The sequence below is a fragment of the Callithrix jacchus genome, chromosome 14 (assembly GCF_049354715.1).
Source record: "Callithrix jacchus isolate 240 chromosome 14, calJac240_pri, whole genome shotgun sequence".
NCBI classification, from domain to species: Eukaryota; Metazoa; Chordata; class Mammalia; order Primates; family Cebidae; genus Callithrix; species Callithrix jacchus.
In genome coordinates, this window is record NC_133515.1 from 24,606,892 (window position 1) to 24,625,948 (window position 19,057).

Genomic DNA, 19,057 nt, shown 5'->3' on the forward strand with positions numbered 1-19,057 from the left:
CCAATCCAAATGCCAAGAGAAGGATCTGATTTGGCCAGTTGGTTTTTTTCAGCTAAGCCACATGGGCTACCTTCAGCCAACAGATGGGTGTCTTTGGGGCAGGTGCTGCCCTGGTGCAAGTTTGGAGATTGTGGGGGCAGATGGAGTATGTGGTACACCCCTTACTCCCAAAAGGGGAGTGGAGGGCAGTATCCCTTAGCAGTGGGCATAGATGGGGCAGAGACTCCAAACACATCTAACACACTAGGTATGTGCCTCCAAAGGCTGACAACCCTTCCCTAACCTGCACTTGCTCTGGACATTTCCAGGATAGACATGGATTCCCAGTTACCGCAGCGGCCAGTGCTCCCCCTAGTCCACACAGTGAGACTGTGAAAGCAGATACTCCTGGGGGCTCCTGTGCAGTGTTTGCCCTGTGGATAATGGGTGACTACAGACTCTCTGACCACCCCCAGCCCATGGAAATTCTCAACCTTTACCTGGGAGACAACCTGCAGCCCCACCCAGGAGAGTGTCCAAGGGAAACGTGCGGCCATCAAGACCTGCCAGAGCCTTGTGGGGAGCAAACCTGGGCCACTGAGCCTCCTGAATCTACCAGCCAAGATGCTCCTCCCTGGGGCTCCAATGTGGAGCCCACACACCTGGGGATCTGCTCTGCCCAGGGGGAGCACAGGCAGAGCACAGCATCACCAGGCTCACCAGGCTCACCAGGCTCACCTGGGAACAGCCGTCTACTGGGGAGCCCACAGCAGAACCGGAGCACGTCCACGCAGGTGGTGTTCTGGGCAGGCATCCTACAGGCCCAGATGTGTGTCCTAGACCTGGAGGAGGAGCTGGAGAAGACTGAAGGGCTCAAGGCAGGGCTGAGATGCTGCCTCCCCTCACCTGCTGCGGACCTCCCCGGGGACATGGGCCTGCACTCCAGCCAACCTGAAGAGGAGGACTCCGGGGAAGACAGCAGCGAGCCTGAAGGGGAAGGTCAGGCATGGCTGACAGAGGGAATCCCAGACTCTTCCCCACAGTGGGTAGCTGAGGAGAACAGCATATTCTTCAACAACCCCCTCTTCCTGGAGAGTCCTTTCTCAGAGAACAGTGCTTCTGGAGAGCACTTTTCCTGGGGGGCTTCAGACTGCCATGCAGATGTGAGGACAGGACCTGAGAGTCCAGCCACCCTGGAGCCTCCCCTCCCAGGAGACACTGTGCCGTGGGAGCTGGGAAGTGACCCGGATTTGGGGGATGGTGCTGCTACCAGTGGGCGTCATACCCCTCCGTTCCCTGTGCCCGTCTATAAACCACACTCCATCTGCTGGGCCTCAGTGGCTGCTGCTGTGGGGGCTCCTGCAGCACCTCCTGCTCAGGGGGAGAGTGAGGTAAGCCCAGTCTTGGGAACAAACTAGGGCTGTGCTGGGAACACAGAAGGGAGGATCTTCCTTGGGGTCACCAGGCCCAGGACATCTTTTCTGATGCTAAGAGCTTTTGGGATAACCTGCCTCAGTATATAGCAAGGTAATGGCAGAAAATCAGGACCAGTATGGGCTTCAGAATGAGATAGGACATTTTATTAATGCCGTGATGTCAGCTGGTAATTAAGTCCACAAATGTCTCCATCTCACCAGCTCCAAGGGGCTATGTCTAGATACGTTTGGAGAACAAACAGCTCCTCCAATTGCAGCATGTTCCAGGTCATCTCAGATTCTTCCCCTCCCACCTCCAAGACACTCCCAACTGTAACAGGGCAGAGCTCAGCCTGCAAGGGTGACCTCTGCCCCTAATAAAGTGGTGCCTATTTCGAAAGTCCTGTCCTCTCTCTTCTTGACAGATTTCAGCATTTTGTTACTTTTAGGTCATCATTTTTCATTCTTCCCCCATCCATTATCAATAGATCAGGCCCATATGACAATGGCAGAGAGTCTTAATATCAACTAAGGATGGGGACAAGCTCTGTAAGACAATAGGGAGCAGTTTTCCCAGGGAGGCCTCTCCTTAAGAGATAAGGAGACTCAAGATGGCAGAACGTGGCTATAATTTTCTAATCTCTCAATTCCCTAAGAACAACAAAGAGCTGTTACCCAGAGCAGCTCTGTCACCCGAGCCCCAAGATCAGAGGAGCTCCTGGGCACTGATGGGAGTCCCCTCTACCATGGTTAGGGCTGTGCCTGTGGAGGTGCATGTTCTCAGGACTTTCTTTTTTTTAATTATTTTTTGAGATGAAGTCTTGCTACGTTGCCCAGGCTGGAGCGCAGTGGTGCAATCTTAGCTCACCCTCTGCCTCCTGGGTTCAAGCGATTCTCCTGCCTCAGGCTCCCAAGTAGCTAGGATTATAGGCGTGCCACCACACCCAGCTAATTTTATTTTTAGTAGAGGTGGGGTTTCGCCATATTGGCTAGGCCGCTCTCAAATTCCTGACCTCAGGTGAACCACCCGCCTTGGCCTCCCAGAGTGCTGGGATTACAGGCGTGAGCCCCCACGCCTGGATATGGACTTCCTTGCTCTAAGCACTAATTTATCAGAGGAAAGCCTGGGAGTGCTATAAGTTGCACGCTGGCTCCAGTCTGGGAAAGCAGAGCCCACCCAGCCCAGTATTCAGGGCTCTCACCCTCCCTAAAACACAGCCCCTCCTTTGGCTGGCACCACCTGAGGCAGGGCCAACTGGGCAGACTGAAGGGAGAAGGCCTCATGGGATTTGAGAAAGGCCCTGGGAGCAATTTTCCTCTGGTTATCTCTCCTCTCCTTCTCTCTCTCTCTCTAGACTTCTCAGGGAGATCAGCTTGGCCCTGCTCCATCTGCCGCACTGTGTGTGGACGAAGCATTGACCTGGGAATCAGGATGCGTCGGATCTGATCTTGGCCCTGCTGCACGTCCTGTGCAACCTTGGGCAAGTCACTTCCCCTTTCTGGGCCTTGCTTTCTCCATCTTTGGAGGAGGAACATGAACCCATTCATTTCCAGGGCCTAGCACCAACAATCCTAGGATGTGGGACTCTCCTGGGACATCCCAGACTCTCCTGAACTGAGGCTCCAGCCTGGGTGGGAGGAGGAGGGAGGGACTTCTGTCTACTCTTGGCATCCTTCCCCTCCCCTCCTTTTCCCCTCTCCCTGCCTGTCCTCTCCCCTGGTCTGCTTCCCTGTATCTCCAGGGCTCATGGGAACACCTTTGCCTCTCTCAGCAGGCCCTGCCCAGCCCTGAGGGCTGGCAGAGAGCAGGTCCTTTTTGGTCCCAGGTGCCTCTTAACTCCCAGGACAGAGGTGAGCCCTAATAAGGGGGTTTGGGAAATTGGGTCTTGGAAGGATTTAGAATTTGGAGTGCGGACAAAGATCATTCTTGGATCTATGGTTGTCATTAATGGGTCTCATTGTATTATGTTTAAGCCAAACAGACTTGGGGTTAAATCCTGCCTCTTTATAGAGTAAATGAAGGAAATCTACAAAAGACCTATTTTTTACCCCCAGTCTTTGTGGTTTAGCAAAGGTCCTGAGCCCTTAGTTGCCTGGAGGCTGGAGTCCTGGGAGCCGGCTGTCTGCTGCCTCTGTGGCTGGGAGAGGTCACTGCCTGAAGGAGGGACAGGGCATGCTGCCAGGCTCCAGGGGAGGAGCCCCAGGGAGGGAGCCTCTGGAGGTAGTGCCCAGGCTGTTCTCCTGCCTCCTGCCCTGTGCCCGCCTCACTTCCTGCTCTTCCTCAGGTGACAGGGAGGCTGGGCACCCCCAGGAATCTGGTCCCTGCATCTTGGCCCCCAGCCCCTCAAGGAGCCCAGCTTCTTCTCCAGAGCCTAGCAGCCCAGAATCTGAGAGCAGAGGCCCTGGCCCCAGGCCCAGCCCTGTGTCATCCCAGGAGGGCAGCCCGCAGCTTCAGCACCACAGCGCAGGGATTTTGCCCAAGTGGACACTAGACACTTCACACTCTTCACTCTTGGAGACGGATGGGGAAGAGCCAAGTTCCTTGAAGAAAGAGGAGGCAGGGGAGGCCCCAAACCCAGGCGAGGAAGTAAAGAGTGAAGAAACAGTACAGCTTGCAGAGACTGGAAACGTCCAGCCTGACATTCACCTGATTTCTGCAGAACAGTAAGTCTTGGACTGACTGGCTCTCGTGCTCCTAATTATGGATGCATTTAAGAATATCCTGGGGCCGGGCGCGGTGGCTCAAGCCTGTAATCCCAGCACTTTGGGAGGCCAAGGCAGGTGGATCACGAGGTCAAAAGATCGAGACCATCCTGGCCAATATGGTGAAACCCCATCTCTACTAAAAATACAAAAAAAAAAAAATTAGCGGGGTGTGGTGGTGCGTGCCTGTAGTCCCAGCTACCTGGGAGGCTAAGGCAGGAGAATTGCTTGAACCCAGGAGGCAGAGGTTGCAGTGAGCTGAGATCTCACCACTGCACTCCAGCCTGGTGCCTGGCGACAGAACAAGACTCTGTCTCAAAAAAAAAAAAAGAATATCCTAGTCTAGATGGAGTGTGAGAAATGCATGTTGAAATTAAACATACCCATATTTATTAAGCAAGGATTACATGAGTGGGCACCAGGAAAGAGTTTTGAGAAAGACTATAAGGTTCAGAAGCATCAGAAATGAAGAGCAGATAGTCATACACGTGGAGGTGAGATCTGAGTGTGCTGGGGCAGGGCTTTAAAAGAAGCATCCATAGCTGGAGACTAGGAGAGGAGCAAGGGGAGGAGATGTCCACGGAACCTGAGCAGGGGCATGTGCCTGCCCATAAAAATGGGAGCCAAGCTTGGCAGGCTAGGGAAGTGCAAGGTCAGAGCTAGGGATGTGGGGATTACAGACTGCTTTGAATTTGAGGAGGTATCTGGGAGGCATTCACCAAAGAACCTAGGCCTGGGGCAGTGGCTCAGATCTCATCAAGTGGAGGTTTGATGGAGACCAAGGGAATGCATCTTGGGGCCTGACATAGGATTGTGTAACCCCAGAACTGTGACCAGAAGTAGGAATAGGCCAACTGAAAAATCAACCTAGATGTCTACTTGTCCCAGAATGCAGCCTCGAGAGACTATCAGCCCCAGGGATCTCTATACTGAAAGAGAGGTTTTGTTCTCTGGTTGGCTGAATGTGAGTCATATTAACGGGACTAGCAGGAACCAGCAGTGGTTCATGTCATGGACTTAAGGGTGCAGTCCATGCAGGTCAGTTGCGGCAAGGGTGCCCTGAGCTCCGGGCCTTGAACGGTGGGGCCTGGAGGACCTAGACCCAGGCCCTCATCCAGGGAAGAGACAGAGTCACAGCCAGACTGACTTAGCCTGGCCTGGGACCAGAAGCCCAAGAGGAAGCTATCCATGCAAGGTTTCCAGGTCTGCGGCCCTGTGCTTCCTCAGGTAAACCGCAGGCACGTTCCAAGCTTATCTCACCTCAGGCAGCAGGCGCATCCCTCTGAGGCCCCCAGGGTTGTTTTTACCAATGCAAGGCACGTCGGATTGTCGCCCTTTCCTGTCCTGCCATCCTGCTATACCTCCTTGTCTCTTCCCCACCTCCCAGCTCTGGCTCTAGCCTCCACTCCTAGATCTGGAGCCAAGAACGCTGTAAGGATGGGCTGAGAACAGGAAGCTAGCTGGGCCCTAGTAATGGCAGCAGCTGGGGGAGTCCCGGAGGTGGTCCTCAGCCTCTCCCTATCCCCACCTAGCAGCCTGGATGACAACAAGACTGGGTGGTGACCTGTGATCCAGCGTGAACAGGCCCAGGTGCCCCCAGCGGACTCAGAACCTCAGAGTCCAGCACTAAGACTCTCAGATGTCCCTCAGTCCAATCGTTACCTGACTCTTCTGTTTCCCCCACTATGTAACAATCAGGTGTGGGATATTCTAGAGATTTAAACATTCATTATCCAAGTCACCACAGTTAGGAAGTTGACCTGGTAAGCAGGAGTCAATCTTAATATGAAAATGTTCCCTAATAAACAGATGTATAACATTAGGCTTCACTTAAGCACCCTCTCCACCTAACACAGATGGGTCAAGGGCATTGCTGGTGATTTCTCACTGCCTTTTGAGGCTCATACACACTCCACAGTGCAGGAGAAACACAACAGAAAGTAACAGAAAAGTTTAATTACAAATCTTGTCAAAAAACATGTGATTTCATAAGCTCTGTTGAAGTGATGTTGAAAAACTTCACAAATCACATGGAAAGCCACTGACAAATCAGGAACCAAAAGAGTTTGTCCAGTGAACAATGGAAGAGGAGAAAATAAAAATAATGAACCAATTGCACATCTAAAGAGAATTACTTGAATAATCAATTAACAAAGGCCTAAAATATGCTTTTAAAAATTACCTAGTCAATTAGCATTGTTATTAAAATAATACTTAGATGAGGGAGCACTTTGAAAAAAAAGTAAGCAAATATAAATTATCACAAAATTGTACATTTTATTTTATTTTTTGTTTTGTTTTGTTTTGTTTTGAAATGGAGTTTGGCTCTTGTCACCCAGGCTGGAGTGCAATGGCACTATCTTGGCTCACTGCAACCCCCCTCCCAGCTTCAAACGATTCTCTTGCCTCAGCCTCTGGAGTAGCTGGGATTACAGGCACATGCCACCATACCTGGTGAGTTTTTGTTTCACCATGTCACTCCTGACCTCAGGTGATCCACCTGCCTCGGCCTCTCAAACTGCTGGGATTATAGGCGTGAGCCACCACACCAGACCCCACTTTATTATTTTATTTTATTAACTTGAATTTTCTTTTCTTTCTTTTTTATAATTTTTATTTCCATAGCTTATTGGGGAACAGGTAGTGTTTGGTTACATGAGTAAGTTCTTTAATGATAGTTTGTGAGGTTTTGGTGTACCCATCACCTGAGCAGTATACATTGCACCCTATTTGTAGTCTTTTTATCCCTTACCCCCTTCCCACCCTTTCCCCTGAGTCCCGAAAGTCCATTGTGTCATTCGTATGTCTTTGCATCCTTATAGCTTAGCTCTCATATATGAGTGAGAATATATGATGTCTGGGTTTCCATTCCTGAGTTACTTCACTTAGAATAGTAGTCTCCAATCTCATCCAGGTTGCTGTGAATGCCATTAATTCATTCCTTTTTATGGCTGAGTAGTATTCAATTGTATATATATATACCACAGTTTCTTTATTCACTGGTTGATCAATGGGCATATGGGTTGGTTCCACATTTTTGCAGTTGTGAATTCTGCTACTATAAATGTGTGTGCAAGTATCTTTTTCTTATAATGACTTGTTTTCCTCTGGGTAGATACCCAGTAGTGGGATCCCTGGATCAAATAGTAGTTCTACTTTTAGCTCTTTAAGAAATCTGTACACTGTTTTCCATAGTGGCTTTACTAGTTTACATTCTCACCAGCAGTGTAGAAGGGTTCCCTGCTGGCCTTATCCATGCCAATATCTATTTTTTGATTTTTTAATTATGAACATTCCAGCAGGAGTAAGGTGGTATTGCACTGTGGTTGTGATTTGCAGTTCCCTGATCATTAGTGGTGTGGAGCATTTTTTCATATATTCATTGGCCATTTGTGTATTTTCTTTTGAGAATGGTCTATTCATATCATTAGCCCACTTTTTGATGGGATTGTTTGTTTTTTTCTTGTTAATTAGTTTGGGTTCATTGTAGATTCTGGATATTAGTCCTTTGTCGGATGTATAGATTGTGAAGATTTTCTCTCGCTCTGTGGGTGAGAGATTTTCTCTCACTTCTTTCTGTTTGCTCTGCTGACTGTTCCTTTTGCCATGTAAAAGCTCTTCAGTTTAATTATGTCCTTGCAATTTATCTTCATTTTTATTGAATTTACTTTTGGGTTCTTGGTCATGAAATCCTTACCTAAGCCAATGTCTAAAAGGGTTTCCCCAATATTATCTTCTAGAATTTTTATAGTTTCAAGCCTTAGATTTCAGTCATTAATGTATCTTGAGTTGATTTTGGTATAAGGTGAGAGTTGAGGATCCAGTTTCATGATCCTTCTTGTGGCTAGCCAATTATCCCAACACCATTTGTTGAAAAATATGTCCTTTCCCCACTTTATGTTTTTGTTTGCTTTGTTGAAGAGCAGTTGACTGTAAGTTGTATACTTAGGTGAGTGAATTGGATGGTATGTGCGTTATATTTCAAAATAGATGTTATTATTATTATTATTTGAGACAGTGTCTCACCCTGTTGCTCAGGCTGGAGTGTGAGGTACAGTCATGATCACTGAAGCCTCAACCTCCCAGCTCAAGTCGTCTTCCCACTTCAGCCTCCCAAGTAGCTGGGACCACAGGCATGCACCACTATACCCAGCTAATTTTTACTTTTTATTTTTTCTAGAGATGGGGTCTCACTATGTTGTCCAGCCAAGCCACAAGGCTGGTCTTCAACTTCTGAGCTCAAGCAGTCCTCCCACCTCAGCCTCCCAAAGTGCTGGGATTATAGGCATGAACTACTGCACCCAGCCTGCTATTGTTGTTAATGGCCTTTAAGATCCTACTGTGAAAATCAAAGCAGGAATGAAGATGTCTTATCCAGACAGAAAACTGTGCAGGGAAAATTAGATTTTAGGCATTGTGCTGAATATAAGATTTAAATAAACTTATTTGTATAATGTCTAGTGTCATTTACCAAGATAAAGCCCCGGTTAAACCTTTTCATTATTTACTATGAAAATATGTTCTCATTTTAGTTAGATTTACTTACTTCTATTTTGGGTTGGGTGAACTTTAATTTTTGGCATGAAGAACCCTCCGTTTTCCGAGGCTGAAACTACTCTGGCTACCAAGCCTCTGAACCTCTCCACAGGGCAGCCTACTTTCCAGATGCACAAGGAAGATGGTTCTTTGGTTTCTGGCACTGATTGACATTCTGTCACCATCACCCAAGGACCTTGAGATGGGAATGGAGTTCACCCTCCAGTTAACCCTGACCCAATTGTGTTAGGTGGAGAGGGTGCTTAAGCGAAGCCTAATTTTACATGTCTGTTTATCAGGGATTTTCTTTTGTTTTTCTTTTAGATGCTCTGTCATCTGGGCTGGAGTGCAGTGGTGAGATCTCAGCTCACTACAATTTTTGCCTCCCAGGTTCAAGCAGTTCTTCTGTTTTAGCCTCCTGAGTAGCTGGGACTACAGGCATGTGCCACCACGCCTGACTAATTATTTTATTTTATTTTATTTTATTTGAGATGGAGTTTCGCTCGTTACCCAGGCTGGAGTGCAATGGCACCGTCCCGGCTCACCGCAACTTCTGCCTCCTGGGTTCAAGCAATTCTCCTGCCTCAGCCTCCCGAGTAGCTGGGACTACAGACGTGCACCACCATGCCCAGCTAATTTTTTTGTATTTTCAGCAAAGAGGGAGTTTCACCATGTAGACCAAGATAGTCTCGATCTCTTGACCTCATGATCCACCTGCCTCGGCCTCCCAAAGTGCTGGGATTATAGGCGTGAGCCACCGTGCCCAGTCTAATTTTTTTATTTTTAGTAGATATGGGGTTTCACCATAATGGCCAGGCTGGTTTCAAACTCCTGGTCTCAAGTGATCCACCTACTTTGGCCTCCCAAAGTGCTGGGATTACAGGCGTGACTACTGCACCCGGCCCCCTTGAATGTTTTTATATTATGATGTCTTCTGCTTACTGATTCAACTTCCTAACTGTGATGACTTGGATAATGAATGTTTAAATCTCTAGAATATCCCACACCTGATTGTAACATAGTGGGGGAAACAGAAGAGTCAGGTAACGATTGGACTGAGGAACATCTGAGAGTCTTAGTGCTGGACTCTGAGGTTCTGAGTCCGCTGGGGGCACCTGGGCCTGTTCACGCTGGATCACAGGTCGCCACCCAGTCTTGTTGTCATCCAGGCTGCTAGGTGGGGATAGGGAGAGGCTGAGGACCACCTCCGGGACTCCCCCAGCTGCTGCCATTACTAGGGCCCAGCTAGCTTCCTGTTCTCAACCCATCCTTACAGCATTCTTGGCTCCAGATCTAGGAGTGGAGGCTAGAGCCAGAGCTGGGAGGTGGGGAAGAGACAAAGAAGTATAGCACGACCTCAGGTGAGGGAGACAATCCCAGATGGCTGCATTAGAAAAAACAACCCTGGGGGCCTCTCAGGGATACAGCTGCCCTGCCTGAGGTGAGATAAGCTTGGAACAGGCCTGAGGAACAGGGCCCCAGACCTGGAAACCTTGCGTGGATAGCTTCCTCTCGGGCCTCTCCTGGTCCCAGGCCAGGCTAAGTCAGTCTGGCTATGACTCTGTCTCTTCCCTGGGTGAGTGCCTGGGTCCAGCCCCTCCAGGCCCTGAGCTCGGGAAACTCTTGCCACAACTGACCTGCAAGAACACTTGACCCAGAGCCTCTGCATGTCTACCTCAAGTGAGAGTCTGAGGACACCTATGATCTCTTCTAGGCTTCCTGGGAGCCCTATGCCCCAAGCACAGTACCCAGAAGAAGGCCAGAGGCCACCATCTGGAGACAAGTTGTCTAATGGCATCAGGAACAAGGAGGTAGCCTGGAACTTGGCCTCTCGCCTCTATCGCCTGGAGGGCTTCCTGAAGTCTGAAGTGGCTGCCTACCTGCAGAAGAAGTAAGGGGCTTTGAGCCTGCAGAAAGCTGGAGGCTGAGGCAGCCAGGGAGGAGCTGCTGAAGGGCTCCCTTGACTGGCCACCCTCCCCTTCTTGTCTCTGCCCTGTTCCCTCCCCATCTCCCCTCCTAACTTTCCCCCCATACCCTCACTGTCCCTGCTACTTTCTGCCAGTCATGGTCACACCATGTCACCTCTTCTTCACACCCTTGGTCCTTGGGCCTCACTGCCTTGCCAACCAGACTCCACAGGTCTCTCCCAGTCTATGATGAATAGGGTACCAAGGCATACCAACCCTCACTGCCCCCTTGCCCTGTTGAGACCCAAGGCCCAGCGTGCCTGCACCCTTCCCTTGCTTGCCCCCACAGCATCAGGCCCCATAATGTGTGCAGGCCCTGGAGGCCCGTGTGCATCTGCGGCCCCAGCCCAGGCCTCTGGTGCAGACTCCATCCCCCTTTTCCTTCTGCAGCAATGACTTTAGCAGGGCTGTGGCTGAGGAGTACTTGTCCTTCTTCCAGTTTGGAGGCCAAAGCCTGGACCGAGCCCTCCGGTAACACTTTTGGGCCCTCTCTGGGGAGGGTGTGGAGGATGGCATGGGGCAGTGGCACCGGCCTGAGGCTGGGATCTGATTGGCCCCAAGCTTCTGGGCTCTTTCCTTGACCCTGGCCCTCCTTGGCAGGGGCTTCCTCCAGGCCTTAGTGCTCAGTGGGGAGACTCAGGAACGGGAGCGAATCCTCTACCAGTTCTCCAGACGCTTTCACCACTGCAATCCAGGGGTCTTCCCCTCAGTAGGTAGGGAGGGGCTGGCCCTGACAGCAGGGCAGGGAGACTTTGGGGTACCCATGTCTGCTTGGGAGTTTAGTAGGTGGCAGTGAACTGGTGGGAGTGTGTTGGGGGCTATGGATAATGAAAGCATTCCCGGAGTTCTGAGGTTACCCCACCCAGTGTGGGCAGAGGAAACAGGAGCCCTGGTTCCAGTGAGCTTTCTCTCCACTCACCTATCTCTGGGGCAGATTCTGTACACACCTTGACATGTGCAATCATGCTTCTTAACACGGACTTGCATGGACAGGTAAGACAGTAAAGAGTCCCTGTGGGAACTGAGGCTGGGGCTGTGGCTTGGGGTGTGGGGAGGAGGAGACCAGAGGCCTGAGATTGGGCAGGGAACACCCCTAAGGGATGTGGGCCTGGGGAACTGGAAAGAGTTCCATGGTGGGTGGCTTGGGGATTATTCTATTGGGATGGGATGTGTGCTCGAGTCATCCCATTTCTCTCCATGGCCACAGAATATTGGGAAGAGCATGAGCTGCCAGGAATTCATAACCAACCTGAATGGCCTGAGGGATGGTGAAAACTTCCCCAAGCAGCTGCTGAAGGTATGCACCATGGGGTCTTCTTACAGGCTCAGGACCTGGTGAGCCCCATTTAGGACCTGGACCTGGAGCCTTGATTCTCTGTTCCAAGGGAGACGCTGAGCTTGGGACTGGCTTTGCCAAAATATCCTTGAGAGGACAAGGCTTATTTATTGTAGGGCTAGTGAAAGAGTGGTCCCTGGATGGCAGCATCAGTAGCATCTTGGAATCTGTTAGCCTGTTAGATGCAAATCTGCTGGACCTGCTGAATCAGACCCTCTGGGACTGGGACCCCTACAATATTTTCTTAAGTTTTCAAGTCATTCTTACCCCGTCATAGTCTGAGAAGGGCAAAGCTTCATTCACATGGTGCAAGTCTGGAGCTTAGACTTGGGAGCCTCGTGTTCCTGGGTTTGAATTCTAGTCTTGGGCAATTTGCCCCTCTTGGCCAACTCAAGTTCCTCCTGAGGGTATTAGCCACTTTATAATGCCATTATCAAGATGAAATAAAATCCATCAAGTGCTCAGCATGGTGCTTGGCACAGAGCATGTGTGTCATAAGCAATTAAAATGACTTGCTGTTTCATCACAGTCATGTATCACTTAATAATGAAGGTATGTTCTGAGAAATGCGTTGCTGGGCAATTTCACTACTGTGTGAACATTATAGAGTGAACTTACACAAACCTAAATGTATAGCCCACTGCACACCAAGGCTATATGGAATAGCCTATTGCTCCCAAGCTATAAACCTGTATGGCATGCTGCTGTATTTAATACTGCAGGCAGTTCTAACACAGTGCTGTATTTGTGTATCTGAACATAGAAAAGGTACAATAAAAATATGATACAAAAGATTAAAAATGATATACCTGTATAGGACAGCTCCTCCATAGTCTTATGGGACCACCATCATATATGCGATTCATCCTTGACTAAACCATCCTGATGCTGTTATATGGTACATGACTGTATTTTGTGAACATTTACTGAACACTTACTATGTGCCAGACAACTTGCTAGGCACTGCAAGGGCTATCAAAGCAAGTGAGATACATCTATGTTAACACTATTTGTTATTATTTCAAACTTCTAGTGCATCATTCACTCATTCATTCATTTACTGCACATTTATTGTGGGGATTGGTCAGCCAATTTCTTCTCCATCAGTTCCCTCCCAGCAGGATAGCATGTAGGTAATTCATTTCTCCTCCAAGAGAACTAGTTAAACCCTCACTAAGCATGGGCAGGATAGAGACTTGTCTCCCTTGGTCATCTTTATGTTTCTAGCACCAAACATAGGTGTCTGAGGGTGTCTGTCACTGGGAAATGCGCCGGAAGTACTTGTTGCACAGATGGGTGGACAGATGGATGGATGGATGGATGGATGGATGGATGGATGATGGATGGATGGACGGGTGGATGATGGATGGATGGATGGATGGATGGGTGGATGATGGATGGATGGATGGGTGGATGATGGATGGGTGGATGATGGATGGATGGATGGAGGGATGGATGGATGAATTGATGCTTGCCTACTCAAGGAAGAAGGGTAGCTATATTGGGGATGGAGGAGTCAGGCTGTATATATGCCCCTATCCTACCTCTGCCAGACAGAGAGTTTAGGCTCCACAGCCCTGAGGCTCCCCTGCCCACCTGTGTGCTTCTGTTCCAGGCCCTCTACTGGTCTATCCGCAGCGAGAAGCTCGAGTGGGCTGTGTGAGTGAGAGCCCCTTTCCCCTCTCCTCCTCACCCCTCTCCCTTATCTTTGGGCTGTTCTCCCTCTGTCACCCACCCAAGAGTTAGGGGAATCTCAGATAGTGCTCCCCTCTGAGTGGGGCAAAGCCAGAGGCAGGGCTCTGGGCAGAGAGCATAGAGGAACCCAAGTAATACTGGAGGGCCAGAAGTAGTGGGGCGCGGGGTATGGCAGAGTTCCCAGGAATTGGTTAGCTCTGAAGGAGAACTCCTTCTGGGGGGTCCTGGGATGTGGCTCCCCAGCAAAAGAGAGGTTGCTGAGGCTCTGGGAGGCAACAGATACCTCCCAGTGGTCTTTCCACAGTCAGCCCTCCCAGCCCAATTCTCTGATGTCCAGGGATGAAGAAGATGCAGCCAAACCTGAGAAGGCCCAGCTGTCCCTGCCAACTGGCAAGATGAGCAACCCCTTCCTTCAGCTGGCTCAGGATCCCACGGTGCCCACCTACAAGCAGGGCATCCTCGCTCGAAAGATGCATCAAGATGCAGATGGCAAGAAGAGTGAGTGTCTGCTGCCCACAAACAGGGTGGTGTGCTGGGAGTGGCCCTGCTCAGGGACTTGGGCCGATGCATGCACAGGTGTGCAGAGAGATGGCCCTCGTCCAGGACAGGCAGCCAGCCCATGTTCCTTCCTCAGTGTGTGCTGAACAGTGACTATGTGCTGGCTGCTGCGTGAGGCACTAGACAGTAGGTAGGGGAATCCAGACAAAACAGGCCTAGTTATTCCTGGCCCCTGAGTGGTAAGGTAAGAGATTAGACAAGTATGTCAATGTCTGGGAAAAAAAGGTAGCAAGAGCTGAGTGTCTAGGGGCTGAATCAAGTGAGGAGAGAAAGGTGTTTGGTTTTGTTTTGGAGGTGGGATGTGGGGACAGGGAGAGGTAAGGCTTCTGGGAAATGATGGTATCTATACTGAACTTTGGAGAAGAGGTTCTGGATTTGGAAGCTGGGCAGAGGGCATCCCCCACAGAGAAAAAACAGCAAGCCGAGTTTGCTCAGAACATGGGGTGTGTGGAAGGGAGGTACACTTGGGGCAGAATTGCCAGGGCTGTGTTTGGGCCTCATTCCCCAGGCAGCTGAAGGCTTTGATTAGGGCAGCAATATGATGAGAGTGGTGATCTCAGAAGACTAATACACAAGCACAGATTGAATAGGGTGGGTCGACCAGGAAGGGAACTAGCACTGGCTGTGAGAAGCCGCTGGGGCCTCAGGGCTGCCTTTTGCCTAAGCTTAGAATGGATCTCACCACACAAGACCAGGGTTGGGGAGGTAGGGGGAAGAGGGGACTGATGGTGCTCAGAATGGGTTACACAGGGAAAGACACCCCAAGGCTGGGTCCTGAGCCCCCAAGCCCCTCTGGATGGGTATGCAAGTTCGAGATCATCCTGTAAGGACAAGAAAGCTGTCTGGGTGGAGTTGTGTTTGTGCCTGGGTTTCTGCACTTGGGGTAGTGGTTGTGTGTTTGGAGTTGGAGAGAGGATGGTCTGTATGAACATCCCCATTTGGATATGAGTGGTTCTGTGGTTTTGTTTCCAGGCAGGATTGCCCGATTTTTTTTTTTTTTTTGAGAGGAAGTCTTGCTCTTTCACTAGGCTGGAGAGCAGTGGTGAGATCTCGGCTCATGCAACCTCCCCTTCCCGGGTTCTAGTGATTCCCCTGCCTCAGCCTCCCAAGTAGCTTGGAGTACAGACATGCACCACCATGATTGGCAACTTTTTTTTTTTAATTTTAGTAGAGACGGGTTTCATCATGTTGGCCAGGATGGTCTTGATCTCCTGACCTCGTGATCCACCCGCCTCAGCCTCCCAAAGTGCTGGGATTACAGGCAAGAGCCACTGCAACTGGCGGTTGTGTTTTCTTGTGTAGGTGTGTTCTGCATTTGTGTGCATCCTGGTGAGAGACTGGAGTTGGTGTGAAGGGCGGGGGGGGGAGGCAGATGCACACTTGTGTGTATGTGAGTGTGTCTGGATGCGGGTGCCCCCACGTACATTTGTGTTCTGTTCCTGGAACAGCGCCATGGGGCAAGCGTGGCTGGAAGATGTTCCACACCTTACTGCGGGGGATGGTTCTCTACTTCCTGAAGGTAGGAAGGGAGCCAATACCCCTGTCAGAATCAGAGACTGAGAGAGGCCCAGAACTGTGGGGAGGGTGGGCAGCTGATGATAACCTCTTCTCTGAGCCCTTGTGCCTCATGGCAGGGAGAAGACCACTGCCTGGAGGGGGAGAGCTTGGTGGGGCAGATGGTGGACGAGCCCGTGGGGGTGCACCACTCGCTGGCCACCCCCGCCACCCATTATACCAAAAAGCCGCACGTCTTCCAGCTGCGCACGGCTGACTGGCGCCTCTACCTCTTCCAGGCACCGTAAGTCCCTGGGGTGGAGACTATGGCAAGGCGTCACCCTGCCCTAGTTCTTCTCTCCCCTGACCCTGCAGACACCTGAGGCCTGTGGGCCCCTGGAGGCCCTGGTGGGAATGGCCATACTGATCAGAAACCCTTAGAATGTGGCAGCAGGGAGAAGAGCTGGGGAGCAGGGATGAAGCCCGGGCATTGCCTGCTTCCTCCCCATCCTTAGCCAACTTTGCCAGTGCAATATGCCTTTTCCTTGCCGGTGGGATCAAGCCTCCTAGTTCAGAACAGAGGATTCCAGGAAGTTGTTAACAATTGACTATATTTGGCATTTGTTATAAAATCTATTGCCTTCCCAGATTTTCCTCTTTATTTTAATATTTATTTATTTATTTGAGATGGAGTCTCACTCTGTCGCCCTGGCTGGAGTGCAGTGGCATGATCTCGGCTCACAGCAACCCCTGCTTCCCGGGTTCAAGTAATTCTTATTTGATGACAGGCGTGTGCCACCATGTCCTGCTAATTTGTGTATTTTCAATAGAGACGGGGTTTCACTATGTTGGCCAGGCTGGTCTCGATCTCCTGACCTCAGGTCATCTGCCTGCCAAGGCGTAGCCACCGCGCCCAGCCTCCAGATTTTCCTCTATTGATAGAAAATGCTGTGGTCAGGGGTCAAGTACCCTGCTAGTGACAGGGCTTTGACTGTAGGAGGCTGAGTCCTGGGCAGCTGGCCAGCTGTGCACCCACAGGAGGGGCGGGAGGACGGTGACAGGACTGACTCGGCGTCCTGGGGACCAATGACCTCCTTTGCCCCAGCACTGCCAAGGAGATGAGCTCCTGGATCGCGCGCATCAACCTGGCTGCGGCCACGCACTCCGCACCGCCCTTCGCCGCCGCCGTCGGCTCACAGCGCAGATTCGTGCGGCCCATCCTGCCAGTAGGCCCCGCCCAGAGCTCCCTGGTACGGCCTCCGGGAAGGGTTGGGGTGCGGTGGAATTGGGAGTGTGCACCCGGGCCCGGGCCCGAAAAGCGGTGCAGGGAACACCCGGAACAGCGTCCCTCCTGCCGCTCGCAGGAGGAGCAGCATCGATCCCATGAGAACTGCCTGGACGCTGCCTCGGACGACCTGCTGGATCTGCAGAGGAACTTACCGGAGCGGCGGGGCCGCAGCCGCGAGCTGGAGGAGTACCGCCTGCGGAAGGAGTACCTGGAGTACGAGGTGAGGGGCCGAGCCCACCTCAACGCCGCTGCGCCGGACCCTCTCCGCCCTCTCGTGGCTGCCTCGGTCCCTGCAGGCGTCAGAGACCTGACCGCGCGGGGGACGGGGAGAGGCGCCTGTGTGAGGGCGGGGCCCGTGTGCGCTGTCTGCAAACGGGCATGGGTTCACATTTGGGTATCCGCGTGCACGGGTGTGTGCCCCTGTGCACTTAGGCTCCTTGACCTCTTGTCCTGGGGGCACATAGCAGTTGCTTGTCTGGAAACACTCATAGCAGGCGTTATTTTATAGTTTTCTTTCTCCCAAGAGTATATTTGGCTTTTCCCAAGTTGAAGGAAAAACATTTTAGCTGAAATTGTTCCTTCTAATACCCACCAAATATTAATAGGTAGTATTTATGGAGTTTGTCTTCCTTGAATGGATTATCTCATTTAATTATCTATCTAACAACTCTGGGTAGGTACTGTTCTCATTTTACAGATGAGGAAACTGAGGCACAGAGAAATTAAACTACTTGTCCAAAGCTCGTAAATTTACATGCTGCTCCAAATGTCTTATTTATGGTCTTAACTAAGAACTAACTTTTTTTTTTTTTTTTTTTTTTCTGAGTCACAATCTCACTGTTGCCCAGGCTGGAGAGCAGTGGCCCAGTCTCAGCTCACTGCAATCTCTGCCTCTCAGGTTCAAGCAATTCTCCTGCCTCGGACTCTCAAGTAGCTGGAATTACAGGTGTAAGCCACCACACTTGACAATTTGTGTATTTTTAGTAGAGACAGGGTTTTATCTCCCAAAGTGCTGGGATTACAGGTGTGAACCACTGCCCCGGCCAGTATTTTTTTTTTTTTTTTTTTTAGGCAGAGTTCTGCTCTGTCACCCAGGCTGGAGTGCAGTGATGCAATCTTGACTCACTGCAACCTCTGCCTCCAGGGTTCAAGTGATTCTCATGCCTTGGCCTCCCAAGTAGCTGGGATTTCAAGTGCGTGCCACCACACCCGGCTAATTTTTGTATTTTTAGTAGAGATAAGATTTTACCATCTTGGCCATGCTGATCTTGAACTCCTGACCTCATGATCCACCTGCCTTGGCCTCCCAAAGTGCTGGGATTACGGGCATGAGCCATCCGGCCAGTCTCAATAATGACTTTTATTGGCTCTAGAGCCCATGTTTAAATGTTTTATCCCTTAGTTTCCCCCAACCCTCACCTATCCACCCACACTCCCAATTCTGCTTTGGTGTCATGTCAGTGCATCTGGGACTCTAACACTGGGTGCCTGCTTCAGAGGTCCCAGGTGCCTGCTTAGGGAGAGGGTCCACTGGGCAGAAAGGCTAGGTGAATGCAATATGAAAATAGAGGGAATCAGAGGCCACCCAGAGGCAGAGACCAGGAAGTAGGAATCAGCATCAACTTCTACCTGTCCCCACTGTGCCCTCTTGCAGCCTCTGCCTATTTTGCAAGGTCCCAGCCTGTCCCTTGGCTTGTTGGTTGTGTCTATGGCTGTGAACTCCCCACTTGTCAGAGGCCTCAGGGTATGGCTGTGAGGACATAACCTCTTCCTCCCTGACCACCTGGGACCTTTAGCAAGCCACCAGCCCTCCCTTCCACAATGATTTGTGCCCCCTCCCAGGGCTGGCATGAGGATCCAATGGGATGGAGCGTGGGGAAGCACTTTGTAAACTGGAAACCATATTCCAAGGATGCTAGCTACGGGGGCCTTAGGAGTACTGTGTTAAGTAGATGAGGGTAGTTAGCATCATGCTCCACAGATGCTAATTGTTATAATGCTATTCAAACCCAATTAGGGCTGTACAGATGTGAGCTGTTTGTGTGTAGGGCTGCCAAGATCTCAGGCATAGTGGGTGAGACATCTT

At 50.7% G+C, this 19,057-nt stretch overlaps 1 protein-coding gene across 7 annotated transcripts in view; it reads left to right on the plus strand.

Annotated features, from left to right (window-relative positions):
* PSD4 (pleckstrin and Sec7 domain containing 4) overlaps nt 1-19,057 on the plus strand; it is a 45,341-nt gene that overhangs the window by 24,241 nt on the left and 2,043 nt on the right. For 3 of the 7 annotated variants that reach the window (XM_017964171.4, XM_008980297.6, XM_008980296.6), the window contains exons 2-16: nt 309-1,370; nt 2,750-2,875; nt 3,167-3,245; nt 3,680-4,058; nt 10,348-10,524; nt 10,991-11,071; nt 11,201-11,313; nt 11,535-11,593; nt 11,808-11,897; nt 13,552-13,595; nt 13,969-14,129; nt 15,638-15,708; nt 15,824-15,987; nt 16,789-16,933; nt 17,048-17,191. In XM_017964171.4, coding sequence (XP_017819660.3) covers nt 423-1,370; nt 2,750-2,875; nt 3,167-3,245; nt 3,680-4,058; nt 10,348-10,524; nt 10,991-11,071; nt 11,201-11,313; nt 11,535-11,593; nt 11,808-11,897; nt 13,552-13,595; nt 13,969-14,129; nt 15,638-15,708; nt 15,824-15,987; nt 16,789-16,933; nt 17,048-17,191 — 2,781 coding nt within the window. In that variant the 5' untranslated portion in view covers nt 309-422. The remainder of the gene's footprint in view (nt 1-308; nt 1,371-2,749; nt 2,876-3,166; nt 3,246-3,679; nt 4,059-10,347; nt 10,525-10,990; nt 11,072-11,200; nt 11,314-11,534; nt 11,594-11,807; nt 11,898-13,551; nt 13,596-13,968; nt 14,130-15,637; nt 15,709-15,823; nt 15,988-16,788; nt 16,934-17,047; nt 17,192-19,057) is intronic. The other 4 variants (XM_078348418.1, XM_035272006.3, XM_008980298.6 and 1 more) reach the window with 2 other exon arrangements.